We start from the raw sequence: 16,766 nt of genomic DNA, 5'->3' as shown, positions 1-16,766 counted from the left end.
GTGAGTGAGGGATAGGACCTGAATTAGAACACAGGTGTGAGAACCCTGAGATCAGAAATGTAGGACCCTTGGGAACGTTCAGTCACTCCCTGGATCCTCTCCCCATACCCAGGCCTGATCAGGGGCAGTTGAACAATTTTGGAAGCGGGAGATCGAGATATATTACGTCTGACCCCTTCTGCCCTGTGCTCCCAAGCCTGGTAAGAGAGAAGGTACAAAGTAGAAACCAGGGTTGGATGTATTGGGCTGAGTCCCCCACCACTGGAAACTTGAGGAAAGGCAAATTGACCCTTGGGTATGTGATGGAGGGCATTTTGGTCAGGGAGGGGGTAAACCAGATGCTCTGAGATCCCTTCCCTCCGGGGTCCTGGACTTCTCTGGTCTTTTGGTGCCAAGAGGTGGCAAATTGGACACTGGTATGGGAGTCAGGCCGCGGTGGGTTCTTCTTGCTTTGCTTTGCCCTTCACTGGATCACCCTGGCAAGCCCCTTCTTCTTCCCAAACCTGTTTCCTCATATAAAACAGGCAGGATCACCTCATAGGCCTATTGAAACCAAAAGGGGCTGTGGGAAGGAGAGTCAAATCTGTTTCAGCCCTGGTGTTTGCCAGGGAAAATCCCCTTTGGGAAATGGGGGGAGGGAGACTTCTGTTCAGGCAGCCAGAACCATTCATTTCATCACCTCCTGGGGACAGTCCAGAGGCTAAGGAGGGCTGCTGAGTGACTCACTCAGGTCAGAGGTCAGGGCCAGTAACTCTGCAGTGACCCTGAGGCACCCCTGCACTCTAGCCTGGCTGGGAGGGAGCAGAGTGAGATTGGGGTAGGGTTCCCTAGGGACTCACCAGGGCTTTCCCCACCAGACTCTTACCCCTTGCAGGGCTTTCCCTGACAGGCCTGGGGAGCAGAAGTGGAAATAGGAACAGAGAGGCATGGGGTGGGTGTAGAATGAACAGCACAGACTGTATGGGTGACTTTGGGAAAACCCACCCCTCTCCTTTCTGGGTTTCCTCAGTTGTCCCATCTGTAAAATAGGGATAGAATTTTGCTTTTCCAGCCCTAAAGTCCTATGGAAATGGGAGGGCAGGTGTGATGCTGTTGGGACTGCTAGACTCATCTTTTTCAGTCCTTTATACTTGGAAGCAGCAAGTAGTTGTTAAGCCTTTTTATTTTTTGGAGGGGGGAAGGCAGGGCAATTGGGGTTAAGTGACCTGCCCAAGATCACACAGCTAGTAAGTGTGTCAAGTGTCTGAGGTCGCATTTGAACTCAGGTCCTGACTCCAGGGTCGATGATGTACTCACTGCGCCACCTAGCTGCCCTGCTAAGTCTTTTTCAATACTGTCCAACACTTCATGACCCCATTTGGCATTTTCTTGGCAAAGATACTGGAGTGGTAGGCTAAGACAGGACCTGAACCCAGGCCCTCAGGCTCCCGATCGTCCCATGACTCTGCCCCTGGGGCTGTTGAGGGGTGTGTGCCCTGGAGCCTGCCTCCTCCTTCCTCCCTCCCTCATTCCCGGGGGAACTAAGCTTTGTGTCAGGGATGAGTCAGGAGGGAGAGAGATCACCTGAGCTCAGCCCCAAGGGTCACCCTTTGATTGGACTGAGTCAACCCTCAGGGTGAGGGTGGGGGAGGGAGGAGATGCCAAGCCCTCCCCCCCACTGTGACCTCAGGGCTTCTGCCCCGGGCCCAGCCCGGGGTAGGGGGCGCTGCGGGGGCGCAGGGGCCTGGGCCGCTGCCCCTGCCTGGCCAGGCCTGGGTCCTGGGGACCTGTCCAAGGCTGCTGAGCCCGGCCCGCCTGGGGTCCTGGGCGGCGGCGCCGGGCCCGGCGGCACATGGGTCAGGCTGCCCCATCGGGGCCCGAGAAGCTCAGCCCGGTGGTGGCTGCGGCGCTGCCCAGGGGAGGCGGGCGCCCGGAGGGAGGCTCCCGGAGCGCTGGGCGCTGCGCCCGGGAGGGGCCGGCCGGGACCTCAGTGACCGGAAGTGACGCCAACCGGGGGATTCCGTGCCTAGGGGCTGGGAGCTCTGGGGGGGCCCGGCCGGGGCTGTCTGGGGCCGGGACCCCCCGCGGCAGCGGCGGCAGCAGCAGCATTTGCCTAGACCCTGCCCGCGTCCGCTGCCGTTCCCGCCAGGAAGGCTCCAGGTCTCGGACCCGCGGCCGGGTGCGAACTTCTTGTTCCGGCTCTGGCTCGGGTTCGGGCTCGGGCTCGGCCACAGGGCCCGTAACCTCGCGCCCCCCAGCCTGGATTATGGGACCCCCGGGAGGGCCGCCTGGCGGACCTCCGGCTCAGGTTCCGCCCCACTCGATGCAAGGAGACCCAGCCACCTTCAGGGCGGCCCTGCGCGGGCTGCTCAACTGTGCGCGCTTCAGGTGAGCCCCGGGGCGGGGGCGGGAGCGGCCAGTGCCAGGGGCAACCCCTGGGGAGCTTGGGCGCAGGCTGAGTGTGAGCGCAAGCTAGCAAAGCCCATGCCCGGGAACGAGGGGCCAGAGGCTGGGCCCGGGGTACCCGGGGGCGAGTGGTCTGCAAGGCACGCGAGTGTCACACTTACTGTGTGGGACAGCGCTCGCGTGACAGGGTGTGTGAGTGCACGTGTGCACCGCATCTGTGCCCGCGGGGACCGGACCCTGGGTGTGCCAGAGGAACGCCCTCTCTCAGCTCTGCCTGGGATTTCCCTGAGACGCCAACCTGCCCTTGACTAAGACTACCCCCACCCTCCCAAAGCATCCCGGACAAGGGGCCATGGGATGTGTGCTTGAAGGCTCTCTTTACTGGGGATCTCAATGCCTTTTGTAGCGACACTTCCACTTCTGGACAGCTCCCAGCGCTAGGAAGCTTCTCCTGCAGTTCAGTCTCTGCAGCCCTTGCCCCTCCGCCTCCCTCCCCCCTGCCCCCCCAACACACACACAATAGCACCTGGCTGTGCCCCCTGGGGCTTCACCCAAGAAGACCCATTTCTCTGACCCCTGACCAAGTCCCAGGGATACTTGAGGACAGCTCTCTCCTGGCCTCCCTGAATTTTCCCCCCAAACAGGGCCAGCTCCTTCCCCCAGTCCTTCTCCCATCTAAGTCACCCTCCCCAGATGCTTTCCAGCTTATCAATGCCCTTAAAAAACCAAATCCCAGAACCAAGCAAAGTTTCCCAGGAGTGGTGGGCCCTGGGCCTAGATAAGGAGGACTCTCCCCCTCTTTATTTCTGGAAACTTGGCCTTTTTTAAGGCATCCTAAGCTCCAACTCCTAGTGTCTTATTTGAATCTGAAAGGATCCTTAGAAGTTGACAAGTCCAACCTTCCCATTTTACGGAGCAAGAAACTGAGGCCAGAGTGAGGAAGGGACTTGCTTGAAATAACACAGGTGGGATGAGATGGGGGTTGTGGTGAAAACACTTGCAAGGTGGGTCCCCTGACTTCAAAGCTCCATCAGTCCTCAGCCTGGAGGGAGCCTCCTGGCTACACTTCCAACATGGCCCTCCCCTACCCCCAGGCAATCCTAAGTGGCCCTCTCAAACCCAGTGGGACTCTGACCACTAGCAGTGGGCAGCAGTGCCAGCTTTGGGCGTTCCACAGATGGCATAAGGGAAAGAGCATAAGCTTTAGAGCCCGAGACCTGGGTTTGAATCCCAGCTGTTGTCTGTTCTGCATAGAGCCCTTGCTTGTCTCAATCTAGGCTTCTGTAAGTTCTCCAGGCTAAGTAGAGGTGTGGGCACACGGGGCCTGGGCACAGTGAGGCTGGTGGACAGCAGTCAGCCTCACCAGGGAAAAGAGGTCAGCAGGCATCTGACAGGCCCAGAGTGGAGAGTGTAGAGGAGCTGTCCATCTCCCATGAGGTGCCTAGGGATCAAAGTGAGCCTAAGGACCTCCATGATGGCTAGCCTATGTACAAGGCTAGCTCTGGCCTCTCATTCTCCCTGGCCTTTCTACCCTGGGAATCTCCTGCTCAGCTCTGCTTCCTAGAGAAGCTAGGCTTGCCGAAGCGCCTGATCCATAGCACTGCTAGGGAAATGCACCCCATTATACAGAGGGGAAAACAGGCTCAGAGAAAAGGCTTTGCACAGTAAGTAGCAGACCTGAGTCCAGCCCAGGTCTTCAGACTCCAAACGGCAGAAAGGATCCTTAGACGGCACCCAGGTCAGCACTTCATTTTACAGATGGGAAAACTGAAGGCCAGAGAGTAAATGACACTTGGCCACGACTACACAAACAGTTAAGTAGCAGAGCCAGCTTCAGGGCTTTCTCCGTAGCTTTCTGTCAAGAGCACTTTTTTTGGAGGATGTACTGTGTGCTGCTTGAAGTAGTGAGCTCCCCTTCCTGGAGGTATTCTAGCAGAACCCAGATGACCACTCACTGAGGATTTCTATCAGGAACATCTTGGATAGGCAGCTCTTGAGGACTTTTCTAACTCTCTGCTTCCATGATTCTGATTCCACAGGACTCTGGGCAGTAGAGGGGTTAGGCACAATGGAAATGTGCCCACCCTTGGCAGAGGCACCTGTGTATGAGTCCAAGCAGTATCAAGCCCAGGGCTGAGTAACAAGTCATTGGAACAGTCTGTTGTCCTGATGGGAGGGAGGGAGGAGGGGAAGAGGAAGGATAAAGCCACCAAGGTCTGGGGTGGGGAGCAATTTCTGAAAGCTTTTCAGAGGAGGGGCATTACCATGGAAGAAAAGGCAGAAACATCCAGGCTGTGCTTAGGGGGAGAGGACCTGTTTGCTTGGGATAGAGGGATCCTATTGGGGAGGTCCTGAATGCCAAGCTAAGGAGGTTGGAGAGTGCGGTGTGACATCATGAAGCTGTGGTACCCCTGGGGAGGAAGGATTGGATAAAGGACTGGAAGCTGGAGGCAAATGACTCAGGTTTCAGTCTTGGTGACTCAGAGGATGGAAGAGGTTTGTGGGAGGAAGAGAATGAGCTTGGGGCTGGATGGAGATGGGGGGTGCCCTGCTGAGCTGGAGGACCACTGCTGAGTGGTGAGGCCCCCCAGAAACTGTGATCGGGGAGCCCACCACCTTTCCCTGGGCTAGCTCAGGACTGGCCAGCCACCAAGCAGAAGGCAAAGATTTGGGGGCTGCCCCTTGTTATTTCTGAGAGGGGGAGTGGGAGTATCCCCCTCTGGCTCTCTCCTCCCCTAATTCAGCCTGAGGCAGCTTCCAAACTCGGTGATCTTCCAGTTTCCCTGTGGGGTGGAGGGTGCCTGTCTGGGGCTTACTGAGAGAGGGCTCCTTTTGGCCCTTGTCCTTTCCTTCACTCTGGCTGGCTCTGGACATGGCTGGGTCTGCCTGCAGAAGCTTAGCCTTTCCTCCTCTACCCAGCTTTGCAACCTAACCAGGGCACCTAATGGCACCCCCATTTTTGAGGCAGAGACCCTGTGTTGGTAGGGGAGAGAAGTGGCATGGCATGATGTCTAGGGGTGCCTAGCACCCAGGAAGCTTCCTGATTGGGTCATTGACTGTGGGGGGAGGGCATGCTCTGGACTGGGAATAGGCAGCCTAATGACATGGCTCAGGACCTTGAAAGACTGATCCTTCCGTCTGTGCTGGGAGGAGATGAGAGCCAAGTCCTGCCCTCAAGGAGCACATAGTCTAATTTGGCTTCATGCCTGGAGGCAGGAAGCCTGCTTTGCTAGCATCTGACCCTGGACAAGCCATCTAGCTCTCTGCGCCTTGGTTTCCTTGCTTGGACCATGAGGGGCTTCATTAGATTATCCTCTTCCTCCCTCTTCTGGGGCTTATCGTCATTCTGCCTTCCTCCCATGTGCCCAGCTCTGTACCGGGCACCAGCGGGGTTATTCTTAGTTCTGAGAAACAATGTCATAAATACAGGATTGGGGAGGTCAAGGATCTGGAGGCTTTAGGGGACCCCAGGCTCAATATAAATCAAGAGTTTGGCATGGCAGGTGAGAAGGTTAATGAGCAGAGCTTCCAGAAATAGGGAGGCCATGGTCCCCCTGAGATCTGCCTGGGGCAGAGTTCCTCTTCAGTGCTGTGGGTCAGTCGTGGGCATCCCAGACTAGGAAGCATGCAGTTGAGGGGCAGTATGTCAGAGGAAGGACCCAGTGTCCTGTTAGGAGAATCTGTTGGAGGAACTAGACTTTTTAGGCTAGAGAAGGGAAGACTCAAGGGGAAAGATGTGGAAGACAACCTCATGTAGGAGAAAGGTCAGACCTGTTCTGTTTGGCCCCTGAAGGCAGAGCTGTTGTCAAGAGGCAAATTTAGGGTCCATTTATGGAAGAACTTCATCATGAGAACTGCGAAGGACTGCCACTATAGGTAGTGAGCTCCCCATCACCAGAGGTCTGCAAGCAGAGGCTGGATGTCCCCTTGTACAGAGGCTGCAAATATAGGGACTCTTGGTCAGTTATAGGTTGAATTACATGGCCTCTGAGCCTTCCTCTGTGGTCCTGTCCTCCTGTCTTCTACATGCTATGACCCTATGGGTGCCTCAGACTCTGAAGGCAGGAGGCCAAGGAGGGTGGTGATCAGCATGGGCTGGGCTGTCAGGAGACCAGTACCAGGAAGCAGGGCAGGGCAGGACAGGACCAACAGGTTGCTTCCCCCACTTTCCCCATGGTGCTAGTACCTAGCTGTCTCCCAGGCCTTGGTTTGTTTTCCTGGCTGGGACCCAATTGGGTACTGCCCTGAGCAGACTACTGGCATAATGTCCTTGCCCTGCACAGCCCAGTCCAGGGAAGTGCCAGGATGGGAGTGGGATGGGGAGGGTAGAGAGGGAGGAATGGGACCAGATCCCTGGGTGGGAGGGAGGTCAGCTTGGTTCTCTCATGGGCAGGACTGGAGAGCTGCCCTGAACTCAGCCCCAGGGTGATGGACCCCAGAAGCTATGCCACTGGCCCCATCCTCTGACTGCCATTGAAAGAGGCATCCCTGCTGAGGGGCAAGGACCCACTGGGCCAGACAACCTCTGGTCTACTCTCGTCTGGTACAGCCCGGGCCCTCTCTCTTCTCCCCTCCAATGCTAGCAAGAGTGGCACAGGATTTAGGGTTGAAGGTCTTGGGTTCCAATCTTGGCTTTGCCATTTATTACCTGTATAATTTTTCAGTCTCTCTCTGAGACTCAGTTTCTTCTTCTGTAAAATGAAGGTCTTAGACAAGCTGGGCCCTTCCAGCTCTAGAACTGGGGCTGGTCTCCCTCCTTTCCAGCCCCTCCTCCAACCCTGCCTGGACTGTCTGAGGGTAAGGGGGAGACGCTGCTGACTTTGTGACAGAGTCGAGGTCCCTGGCAGTGCTCTGGGCTGGGCCTATGAAGGTCAAATTCAGTAACTTTTCCCTCTTTTCTCCCTCTGCCCCACAAAGATGGGGCCTGCGAGTGCTCTCCCCCCTCCCTTGGAGGATTGGCAGCTGAGCTTCTGTCCTCCTTGGCCTACTCTAGAGCTCTGGGTCTCCTGCCACCCTGAACAGCTGGGCTCCCAGCCCTGGAGACACCACTGGACAGATAGCCTGGGTGCTCCCAAAGGCTGCTTGCGGCTGACAGTGACCTTGGAACCACCAGGCTCATCAGACCCAGGCTAGACAATCCAGGGCCTGGGAAAAGCAGTGAAGAATAAGCTGCACTGGGTGGGGCACATTGGGCGGGCCAGCACCCTGCTGATCTCCTCCTTCTTGGACCCTGAGCTTGGGTGCCACCTCTAGGCAGGACGGAGGGGGCTGAAACCCAGGCCTGGGGAACAACAGACAAGTCTTGCCTCTCTAGCTTTGTGGGTAATTTGGGTTTTATGCAGGGCCAGAAGATGAGAAGAGGGGGTATCTCATGTACCCTGAGGAAGCAGGTTAGCCATTAATGAGAGGGTCATTGTCAATGTCAGCTTGGCAAGAGGTCCCCAGGGATCTGTGCTGAGCCCTAAACTGTTTAACTTTTCTTTTTGTCGGCAGTCGGGGTTAAATGACTTGCCCAAGGTCACACAGCTAATTAGTGTCTGATGCCAAATTTGAACTCAAGTCCTCCTGACTCCTGGGCCGGTGCTCCATCTGCTGCACCACCCGGCTGCCCCCGATTTAACATTTTAATCGATGGCTCAGATATTGGTATATTTATCATATCTTTAGAGAACACACAGAGCTGGCGCAGTGGATGATGTAGGACCCAAAATAATCTTGACAGGCAAGAGCATTGAGCCAAATCTAATAGGATAACTTCATTAGAGACAAATGAGAAGTCTCAAAAATCAACTTTTCATATGGAGAGTGGAGGAGAGTAGTTAGACAGCTCTTATTCTGAAAAGGATCTGGGGGTTTGAGTGGACCCCAAGCTCAATGAGTCATCATGGTGATGGGGGCAGCCAAAAAAAGGAATTTAACAATTCAAAGGGCCTAAGTAGGAACGTGGGATCTCCTGCCCAGACTGGCTCTGCCTCAGTCAGTCAGTCAGTCAATTAGCAGGTCGGGCCTCATCTGCATCATTGGACTGTGATGGGCCTTGAGTCTTTGTTACGGGGGCACACCATCACTGTCCTCAAGCATCCCCAGGCTGCCATGTGGAAGAGGGCTCAGCCTTCCCCAGAAGGCAGGAGTGGGTCTCATGGAAGGGAAGCTACAGAGGCTGGGCTTAGGGAAAACTCATGCCTGTCCCAGGGTGGAAGGTACAGCCTCAGGGGGTGGTCAGGGCCAAGATGAGGCTGGATGCCCACTTGTGTGCCCTTTCTCTGGCTGTGCATTAGACCAGATGCCTTCTTCCAATTCTAAGAGTCAGTCTGGGTTCTGGGATCTTGAGGGTAACCCTGGGATCTTGAAGGTGGTTTGGAGCCTACGGTAGCACATGTGAGGAGTGGCACATGAAACATGCTAGGCAGCTGAGGCCAGAGAGAGCCGCCTGCGCCCCCACCTCACCCCCCAGCCCACTGGGCCTCCCAGGGGCTGTAGGTAAGGGACCTCCCTGGAACTGAGAGGATGGAGGCTACAGCTGCGTCAGCACCACCTCCGCTGGCTCCGGTGTGGAACCCTAGGCTTTGTGACTTTAACTCTCAACCCTCCCCACCTTTCAGAGTATGTCAGGAAAGTGGGCGTAGCCCAGCCAGGTCTCTGGTGGAAACTTGTGGGTGGCAAATTTTACCAGCTTCTCAGCATTTCCTCCCCCCTCCTCTGACCCCGGCCCCCAGCAGCTGTGGTCTCCAGCAGCAGGAGCCCCTGGAGGGAGTGGCCGTCCCACTCAGGCCCTGACCCCCACCGGTCCTGTCTTGGGCCTGAAGCGTGAGATGAATCCCTTATTCACAACCGATTGACCTGAGGCGCAGAGAGGGCAAGGGGTTTGTCCAAAGTCACTCAGCCTGGATTTCCAAGATCCAGGGTTCCATTCCTAGTGTTGGTGGCTGGGCCCTGTTTGGGAGAGAGTGAAGTAAAGAGGGCCTGGTGGGTGCTTGGGGGATCTTGGGTCCTCGGGCATAACTACCCCACCCCCACCCGCTACATATAACCTTAGCCAAGATTCAGTGTCTGGCTAGGAGGGGGTGGAAGGGCCTCCTTGCGGGTGGAGGAAGCCAGTGAGGAAACGCTGAGTTAGCAGCCGAAGGAAAACTGTGGGCTGTTCTTGCCTTCGAGGTCCCAGGATGCTGGCCCCATGTGCAGCGCTCCGCATCCTGCCTTTCAAAAGTGCCTGGGGATGGGCGTGAGTCACACAGCTGGGGAGGTCGGCTGCTCTTGGCCCCCTGTACACCACTGACTGTTACTATCCCGTGGTTGCCCAGGCCCATACTGCCCAGCATCCCTCAGCATCCTATTCTGTTTTTATTTTTTTAATTCAGTAGTTTATTTTCCGTTTACAACATTCACCAGCTTTTGGGTTCCAATTTTTCTCTTCTCCCCTCCCCCTTCCCCAGACAGCATACAATCCAATACAGCCTCCACACGTACATTCACATTAAACAGATTTTCACATTAGTCACATTGCAAAGAAGAATTAGAACCAATGGAATGAACCACAAGAAAGAAGAAACAAAACAAAAATAAGAGAGAGCAAATAGCCTGCTTCGCTCTGTGTTCAGGCTCCGCAGCTTTCTCTGGCTGTGGACGGCATTTTCCATAAGGAGTCTTTCAGAGTTGTCTTAGAACCTGGCATTCCAGCATCCTGTTCTAACTCCTCTCTGACAGCAGGCTCAGTTCCTCCCGGGGTGGGGGGCGCTCAGCCAAGCCTGAGGGGCTGAGGCCTGGATGACAGGGGTGAGTGTGTGTGGGGGGTCCCCAACTCGGACTAGCCCACATTTCTCCCTGTCTCTCCATCTCTCCCAGTGATGTGCGGTTCTTGGTGGGCCAAGACCGGAGGGAAGTGCTGGCCCACCGCTGCCTCCTGACCTCCCGCTGCGACTACTTCCGCCAGCTCCTGGGTGCCGAGAACCCCAGTGGGGGTGCCTCAGAGGAGCCCGTAGTCCTGGCTGATGTGCCCCCTGAGGCCTTCTTGATGGTGCTGGAGTTCCTCTACACCAATAGCATCACCCTGGACAGGCGCACAGTAGGTGGAGGTGCACAGTAGGCAGAGGGGGCTGGCAGGGGTAAAGGCAAGGGTGGTGGGATTCCCATCCCAGGCCCTTCCCTGAGCCATCCATTCTGCACTTTACCTCTCCCTGACCTCAGCCCCACCCCACTTCACCAACAGGTCCTGGAAGTGCTGATTTCATCTCTGGAATATGGGCTGTCCGAGCTTCGAGAGGTAGGGGGGGATAGGGAGGCAGGCTGGCAATGCCAGGTAAGGGCCTCTTAGGGCAACCTCCAGTTTTTGGGTAGGCAAGCCACTTCCTGGCCAGGTTGGGCAGGGAGAGGGCACAGGGAAGGGGATGGGATGGACCCAGAGGGGCAGGAAGGTGCACTGTAGGGAGTGATAGGTCTGCAGGTGGAAGGCAGGGGTTTGAATCTTGTCCCCTTACTCCCTTTGCAATGCCAGAGAACTTCGCCCTCTGCCACTTTCCCAGGTCCGTGCCCTCCTTCCTCACCTTACAGCAGCACCTCTGGGTCCACATCATATTTGGTCTCAGGGCATTCAGTGGCTCCCCATTCTTCTCTACTCTGTCTTCCACACAGCTGCTCAAATGATCTTCTACAGCCCAGGTCTGCCCTGGTAACACTCCTCCTTAATAAACTCCAAGGGCTCCCTAGTGCCTCAGATAAAATACCCACTCAGTCTGGCAACCCAACCTTAGAGCCTAGCCTTTGTAGCCTCATCTCCCATCTACTCCTGCACAGAAGACCCCTGACATCAGTCTGAGGCCCTCAGCAAGGTGTCAGGAATTGATGGACCATGTGCCATGACCAGAGATTACCGAGTTCAGGAAGCCTCTTAAATGCAGCAGCAGCAGCTAAAGCCACTGGGGAAGGCTTGAGGAGCCACTGCCATTGGTCCTCTGGGGCCCCCAGATTCAGAAGCCCTGGTCAATGTACTGTCTCTGAATAATTCCCACCTCCACACCTTTGTACCCTCTTCCTCCTGGCCTAGCCTATCTCAAGCATTTTTCTTCAGTCTGAAGGTGAGTCTGAGGCCTCAGGTCTCAAGAGCCCCAGGCAGACCCTGCTCACTCCACCCCCACCCCACATATCTATTCCTGTGCAATTTGGCCCCTATATACCCAGCAGGGACTAATGGTCCCCCTTGGTGATCCAGGGAAGAGCCAGCCAGCTCCCGCATCTTCAATCCCTCCCCTGGAGCCCCCAGGAGCTCCGGATGGGCAGAGAATGTTCCCTATACATCTGGGGTCTGAGTAACATGGTCTTGAAGAATGGGGACCACAGATTTGGGGCAGAAAAAGACCTCATTTTTTAAATGAGGGAAGCAGCTCCTCAGACATGGCCGGGATTTGATCAAGGTCACATAAGGAGCAGGATTTGAACCTAGGTGTGGTGTCTGCCCGTCCTTGGGGCCAGCCTGGGAGAGGTCCGCAGTCCACCCAGAGGTCACCCACACCCAGCCATCTCTGTCACTGCCTGAATGTGGGGGCCCCTCTTTCCTGGGATATACCGTGGTGTTGGAGGGAGGGGAGAGCTTCTTCCCCTTTCCCCAAACCCCTGCCTCTGTCTCTATCCCAGCTGTGTGTAGAATTTGTGGTGCAGAACCTGGATGTGGAGCTGGTCTGTGAGGCCCTACAGGTGAGTCTGGATTCCCCCCACCCCCAACACACCTTGCCCCAACCACGTGGGGGAGAGAAAGCAGGGACCAGCAGGCCTCATGATTATGGTCACTGGGACTGGTCTGGTTGAGTGAGCACAGATGGGAACATCTACTGGTAGGTGTGGGAGGGACTCGAAATGTCTGGGAGGGGGCTGAGTTACCAGTGTCAGAATGGTGGATTTTTGTGAGCCCTGGGCAGATCCTCATTGGAGTGCCCTTAGGTCTCTGCACCTGCATCAATTTCTCATCCTTAAAAGGCCAGCGCCAGAGCTCTGACCCTCTTTGACTATGTTGCAGACAACCACCTTCTGGTTTTTTCTTTGTCTCGCAGACTGGGAGCCCCTGGGAACAGGGACTGAGGCTGCCTGGGCCCCACTTAGTTTGGGAACCCCCTGGGGGCAGGGCCTGGGGCTGCCTCTGTCCCCCTTAGATTAGGAGCCTCCTGAGGGCAGGGTCTGAAGCTGGTCCTTCTTTGTGTCCCCAGACTGGGAGCCTCCTGAAGGCCACTTTCTCTTATGAGGTCCATACCTGACCTCTGGCACAGTATGTGTGTGTGTGTGTGTGTGTGTGTGTGTGTGTATCATCGAGGTGTGTGTGAGGCTGGGCCCTGCCTATCTGGCTGTTGTGGGATGGGCAATGCCTGTGAGGGCCCTGGGGGCTGGCCTCTGCCCTGACCACCTGTTAGGCCCAGCACAGTCCTAGTGATTGCTCACCCAGACTGGGAACCCCCCAGAAGTCTCAGAGAAGGGTCAGGCGCTCAGGCCCCAGGGCTAAGAATAGCTGTAACCCTCCTGACCTTCACTTTTCACTACTTCCTGTTGTGATAAACAGGTGGCTGTGGGCTCTGACTGAAGCTGTATGAATTGAGCCCCTTGGCCTGCTGCCCCTCCCCCCATTTCCCCTTTTGTAAAAGGTAACCAACACAGGCCTTGCCTCCCCATCCCTCCCCTAGGTGTGTAGAGGGGCCAAGGGGTGGGGACACCTCAGTTTGTCCTTGGTCCATCTGTGTCATGGGCATGATCAGGATCCTTCCCCTCTCCCATCTCCCCTCCCCCTTTGTTGTTTGGAAAACATGCAGTAAACCAGAAGCCTCGTAGCCACAGCTGGGGTGGTTATGAATAATTCCTGGCCTCCCTGTGGAGCTGTCTCAGCGTCAGCAGCTGCTCCTGCTGATGCTGCTTCGATGCTCCTCCCTTCTGGGTCCCCACCCTACACCTGTCTGCCAGAGGCCTGGCCTCAGCTCTCCCAGGAACATCGAAGGCTAGTTTCCTTCTCAGGAAGATTAAGGGGTTGGATCTGCAGGCTTCTAGAAAGACTCCCTCCTGCTCTAAGTCTATGTTCCCATGATCCATCCTGCTAGGAGAGATTTCCACTCCCTGCCATTTCACAGGAAGAAAACAAGCATTTATTAAGTGTACCATAGGCTGTTTTACAAATATTTCGTTTGACCCTAACAACCTGGGAAGGAGGTGCTGCTATTAATTCATTTTAGAGAGGGAGGAAAGTGAGGTAGGAATTAAGGTTCTTGCCCAGGGTTCCACAGCTGGTAGTGTCTGACACCAAATTTGAACTCGGGGCCTCCAGAGAGGCTGGACTGGAAGCCTGTTCTCCCAACTGCCGGGGAGCCCTGGCTTGAGCCTCATCTGTGTGTGTGTGTGTCCCGGACAGGTGGCAGTGACCTTCGGGTTGCGGCGGTTACGGGAGAAGTGCCTGAATTTCATCGACAGTCGTGCCCAGGTACTGCCAAGCCTGCCTAGCCTGGGTGGGGGGAAGCGGAGGGCAACAGGGAGGAGATGGGCCTGACCCCTGCCTTGATAGGACGTGCTGAGGACCCCAGCCTTCCATGAGCTTTCGCCGGCCGCCTTGATACCGGTGCTGCGCAGCGACCACCTGTTAGTGGACGAGGTCGAGCTTGTTGCTGCCACCCGCCACTGGGCAAGGGTCAGCTCGGTGAGCCCCCTCTGGGCGAGTTGCCTGCCCTTTCTAGGCTGCCTTAGGTCCCCCGAGGGGAGTGGATTAGCCGATCTCTGAAAAAGCATGCCGGAGAAGACCGGGGCAGGATTCGGGGGAGGCGGGAGCTCCAGGCCGGCCCCAGCGCAGGGTAGGAGCTGGTCCGGGGCAGGGCTAGAACTACCCGAATGCGAGGCCTGGGCGGGGGCGGGGCTCTGTTTCAGGCGGTGCTGGAGCAGCCGATGGTCCAGGTGGCCCAGTCCGTGGTGGGAGAGCTGCGGCTACCTTTGCTGTCCCCCTCCGAGCTGAGCTCGCTGGAGGAGCAAAACCGAGTCGAGCCTTTCATACCGGTAGGGGACAACTCCCTACAACCGCAGGGGAGCCACTCGAGGGCTGCCAGACCCAGCCAATCCACCCAGAAAGCCCCTACTGTGTGCCCTTCGCCCCAGTCTTTATGGTGCACCTCCCAGGCATCCCCTGCTGTACGCCCCCACAGGGAACCTTCGTTTTCCACAGGCAGCCCCTACCATGCGACCCCCCAGCTCCTGCAACAAGAACTCCACAGTTCTAATTGTGCATTTCCCAGGGAGCCCCTACTGTGTGTCCCCGGGAGTGATCCCCCCAAGGAGTCCCTACTGTGCTCTCTGCCCAGGTAGCCCCGCCCCCAACCTCCTGTAAGCCCCTGAAGCCCCTTCCCTCGGTAGCGTTTCTACCGGGACAGTCCACCCCTCCATCCCTCAGGTAGAACAAATTGCCGAGGCCTGGAAGTGCCACGCCCTTCGCCGGGGAGAAGCGACTCGGGGCATCCTGGGCCGCCGCAGAAAGGGGACCACGCCCCGAGAGCACCATCGCTTCCTGGAATTGCAGCCCAAGTGACTGAGCTAAACTGGGTCGCCCCCCAGGCCCCTGGAGACTCCCCCGCCTTGCTCTGAACTACAGCTGTCGGCATCCTCTGGCGCCCACGGGCGCTTCAGCTCCCGGCATCCTCCATGCTGTACCCCCTGTCCCGGTTTTGAACACCTAGACCCGGGATGATAGCTTGCAGCACTGTCTGCGGGCTCTTTGACCCGGACTGGGCCTGGGCCAGAATAAAGACCTCAGCCTGCGGCTGCCGAGCCCTCTCCCCGATCTCTAAGCTCCAGGGTCTTTATTCACTGCCTACATCCACTATCAGGATTTTTTTTATCTCTTCCTCCTCCCCCCCCCCGTGGGCGTATCTGTATCCCCCCAAATACGGATGACTTGTCCTCTAGCCCAGAGCGCTCATCGTTTCTGTACATTCTAGCTTGTCAAAGTCCATGAACTCAATCGCCATTTCTACACAGATGACTCCCAGGTCACACGCACCCCTTGCTCCCGAATTATCTCATAGATATATCTCCACCTGGATGTCCCATAGACAATTCCAGTTCAACATGACCCAAACTGAACTCGTTATCTCCTGTTCCCCAATCTCCCTCCCTCTTACTGTCCAGGGCATCATCTTCTCGGTCACCTAGGACCTCCCTCGAAATCCTTGACTCCTCTCTCCCTCCCTCACCATAACCAAGCCACCAAATCTTGCAGTGCTCTCCCTTTTTAAAGCAAATTTTATTATTAGCTCAACAAACATCTAGAAACCAAAAATAAATTAAGGCACCGATCTTAATAAACTCCAGACAGTAGCACTGGAATGGGACCCGTGGAATGTACCAAAGAGCCCAGAGCAAAGCCCCCGCCTCCTGAGCCCAGGGCTTCCCCACTCCTGTCTGCGAAGTCAAGTTCCTACTCCTTTTCGTCTACCCGGTTCTCTGCTTGGCCTAATTGCATGTTGAATCTTCTTCCCCCATGACTTTCCACGTATCGGTCTGACGTGTTTGTCATTTTGACTGGCACGATAATATTCCCTGACGCTCACAGGCCTCTCGATTCAGACATTCCCCAGTTGGGCACGTGGGTGGTTTCCATTTTTTCATTATTACGAATAAAGCTGCTAGGGATATTTTTGTGTTTTGTGTGTTCTCCTTAAAATACGTAGGCTATCGCCCCAGACATGAGTTCACAAGGATTAGAGGGCCCGATGAGTTCTGTTGCTGCTGTTAAAGATCATCAGACTGACATAATTGGAGCAAGCCCATTGGACCTGTCCTGATAGAACCATCAGAACCATCACAACCAACCAGGCCTTTTCTTTTCTCATTCAGCCTTCTGATAGCAGCTAGCAATTAACTTCCAGAAACGCACAGGCAGCTCAGCTGTCGCGGTGGATAGAAGACTGACTAGTCCTAGTATCAGGAAAAACTTGGCCGACTTCCGTGCTTGACCCTGGGCTGTCAAACGCAGCAGAGAGAAAGAACAAACCTTCACCCAAAAGAAAGAAAAACCGTCACGTAAGATCAGTAAGGAAACACATGAACACCGAACCCTACCTAACCTACCTTCCGCATTTAAATTCAGAACAAACAAGACCTTACCACTTCCGACAACAGCTTATAAACTAAACTACGAAACACCACCGGCTTCAGATACGTTAATACCGTAAAAACACTTTTCACGCCTCCTACTAGAAACGGTAAGGTCCTTAGAAACTCCGCGTTACAATCTGTTTTTTAAAACCACAAAGCGCGAGCCTCGCATATGCAAGGCCTCAAAAAATTAGTTAAAAACTCTTAACTGTTCCTCTCCACGGAAATCTTTAGTAAAAGGCGAAAGATTTATACGATCTGAAGAGAAACCAGAGTAT

General features: G+C 55.7%; 1 protein-coding gene and 1 non-coding gene across 2 annotated transcripts; one reads left to right on the top strand and one right to left on the bottom strand.

Annotated features, from left to right (window-relative positions):
- The first annotated feature begins 1,806 nt into the window (after window positions 1-1,806).
- Window positions 1,807-16,025, top strand: BTBD19 (BTB domain containing 19). The gene is made up of 8 exons (XM_036757094.1): window positions 1,807-2,367; window positions 10,228-10,447; window positions 10,592-10,645; window positions 12,013-12,072; window positions 13,763-13,831; window positions 13,913-14,044; window positions 14,269-14,394; window positions 14,786-16,025. Exons 1-8 carry the CDS (start codon window positions 1,832-1,834, stop codon window positions 14,918-14,920), a joined length of 1,332 nt encoding a protein of 443 aa, XP_036612989.1. The 5' UTR covers window positions 1,807-1,831; the 3' UTR covers window positions 14,921-16,025.
- A 625-nt stretch (window positions 16,026-16,650) lies between these two features.
- Window positions 16,651-16,766, bottom strand: LOC118849383. The gene has a single exon (XR_005010424.1). It is a non-coding gene; the product is annotated as a U5 spliceosomal RNA (small nuclear RNA).

The sequence above is a fragment of the Trichosurus vulpecula genome, chromosome 4 (genome assembly GCF_011100635.1).
Source record: "Trichosurus vulpecula isolate mTriVul1 chromosome 4, mTriVul1.pri, whole genome shotgun sequence".
NCBI lineage: Eukaryota > Metazoa > Chordata > Mammalia > Diprotodontia > Phalangeridae > Trichosurus > Trichosurus vulpecula.
The sequence above is the reverse complement of the archived record's forward strand: the minus strand, read 5'-3'. Positions and strand labels throughout refer to the sequence as shown.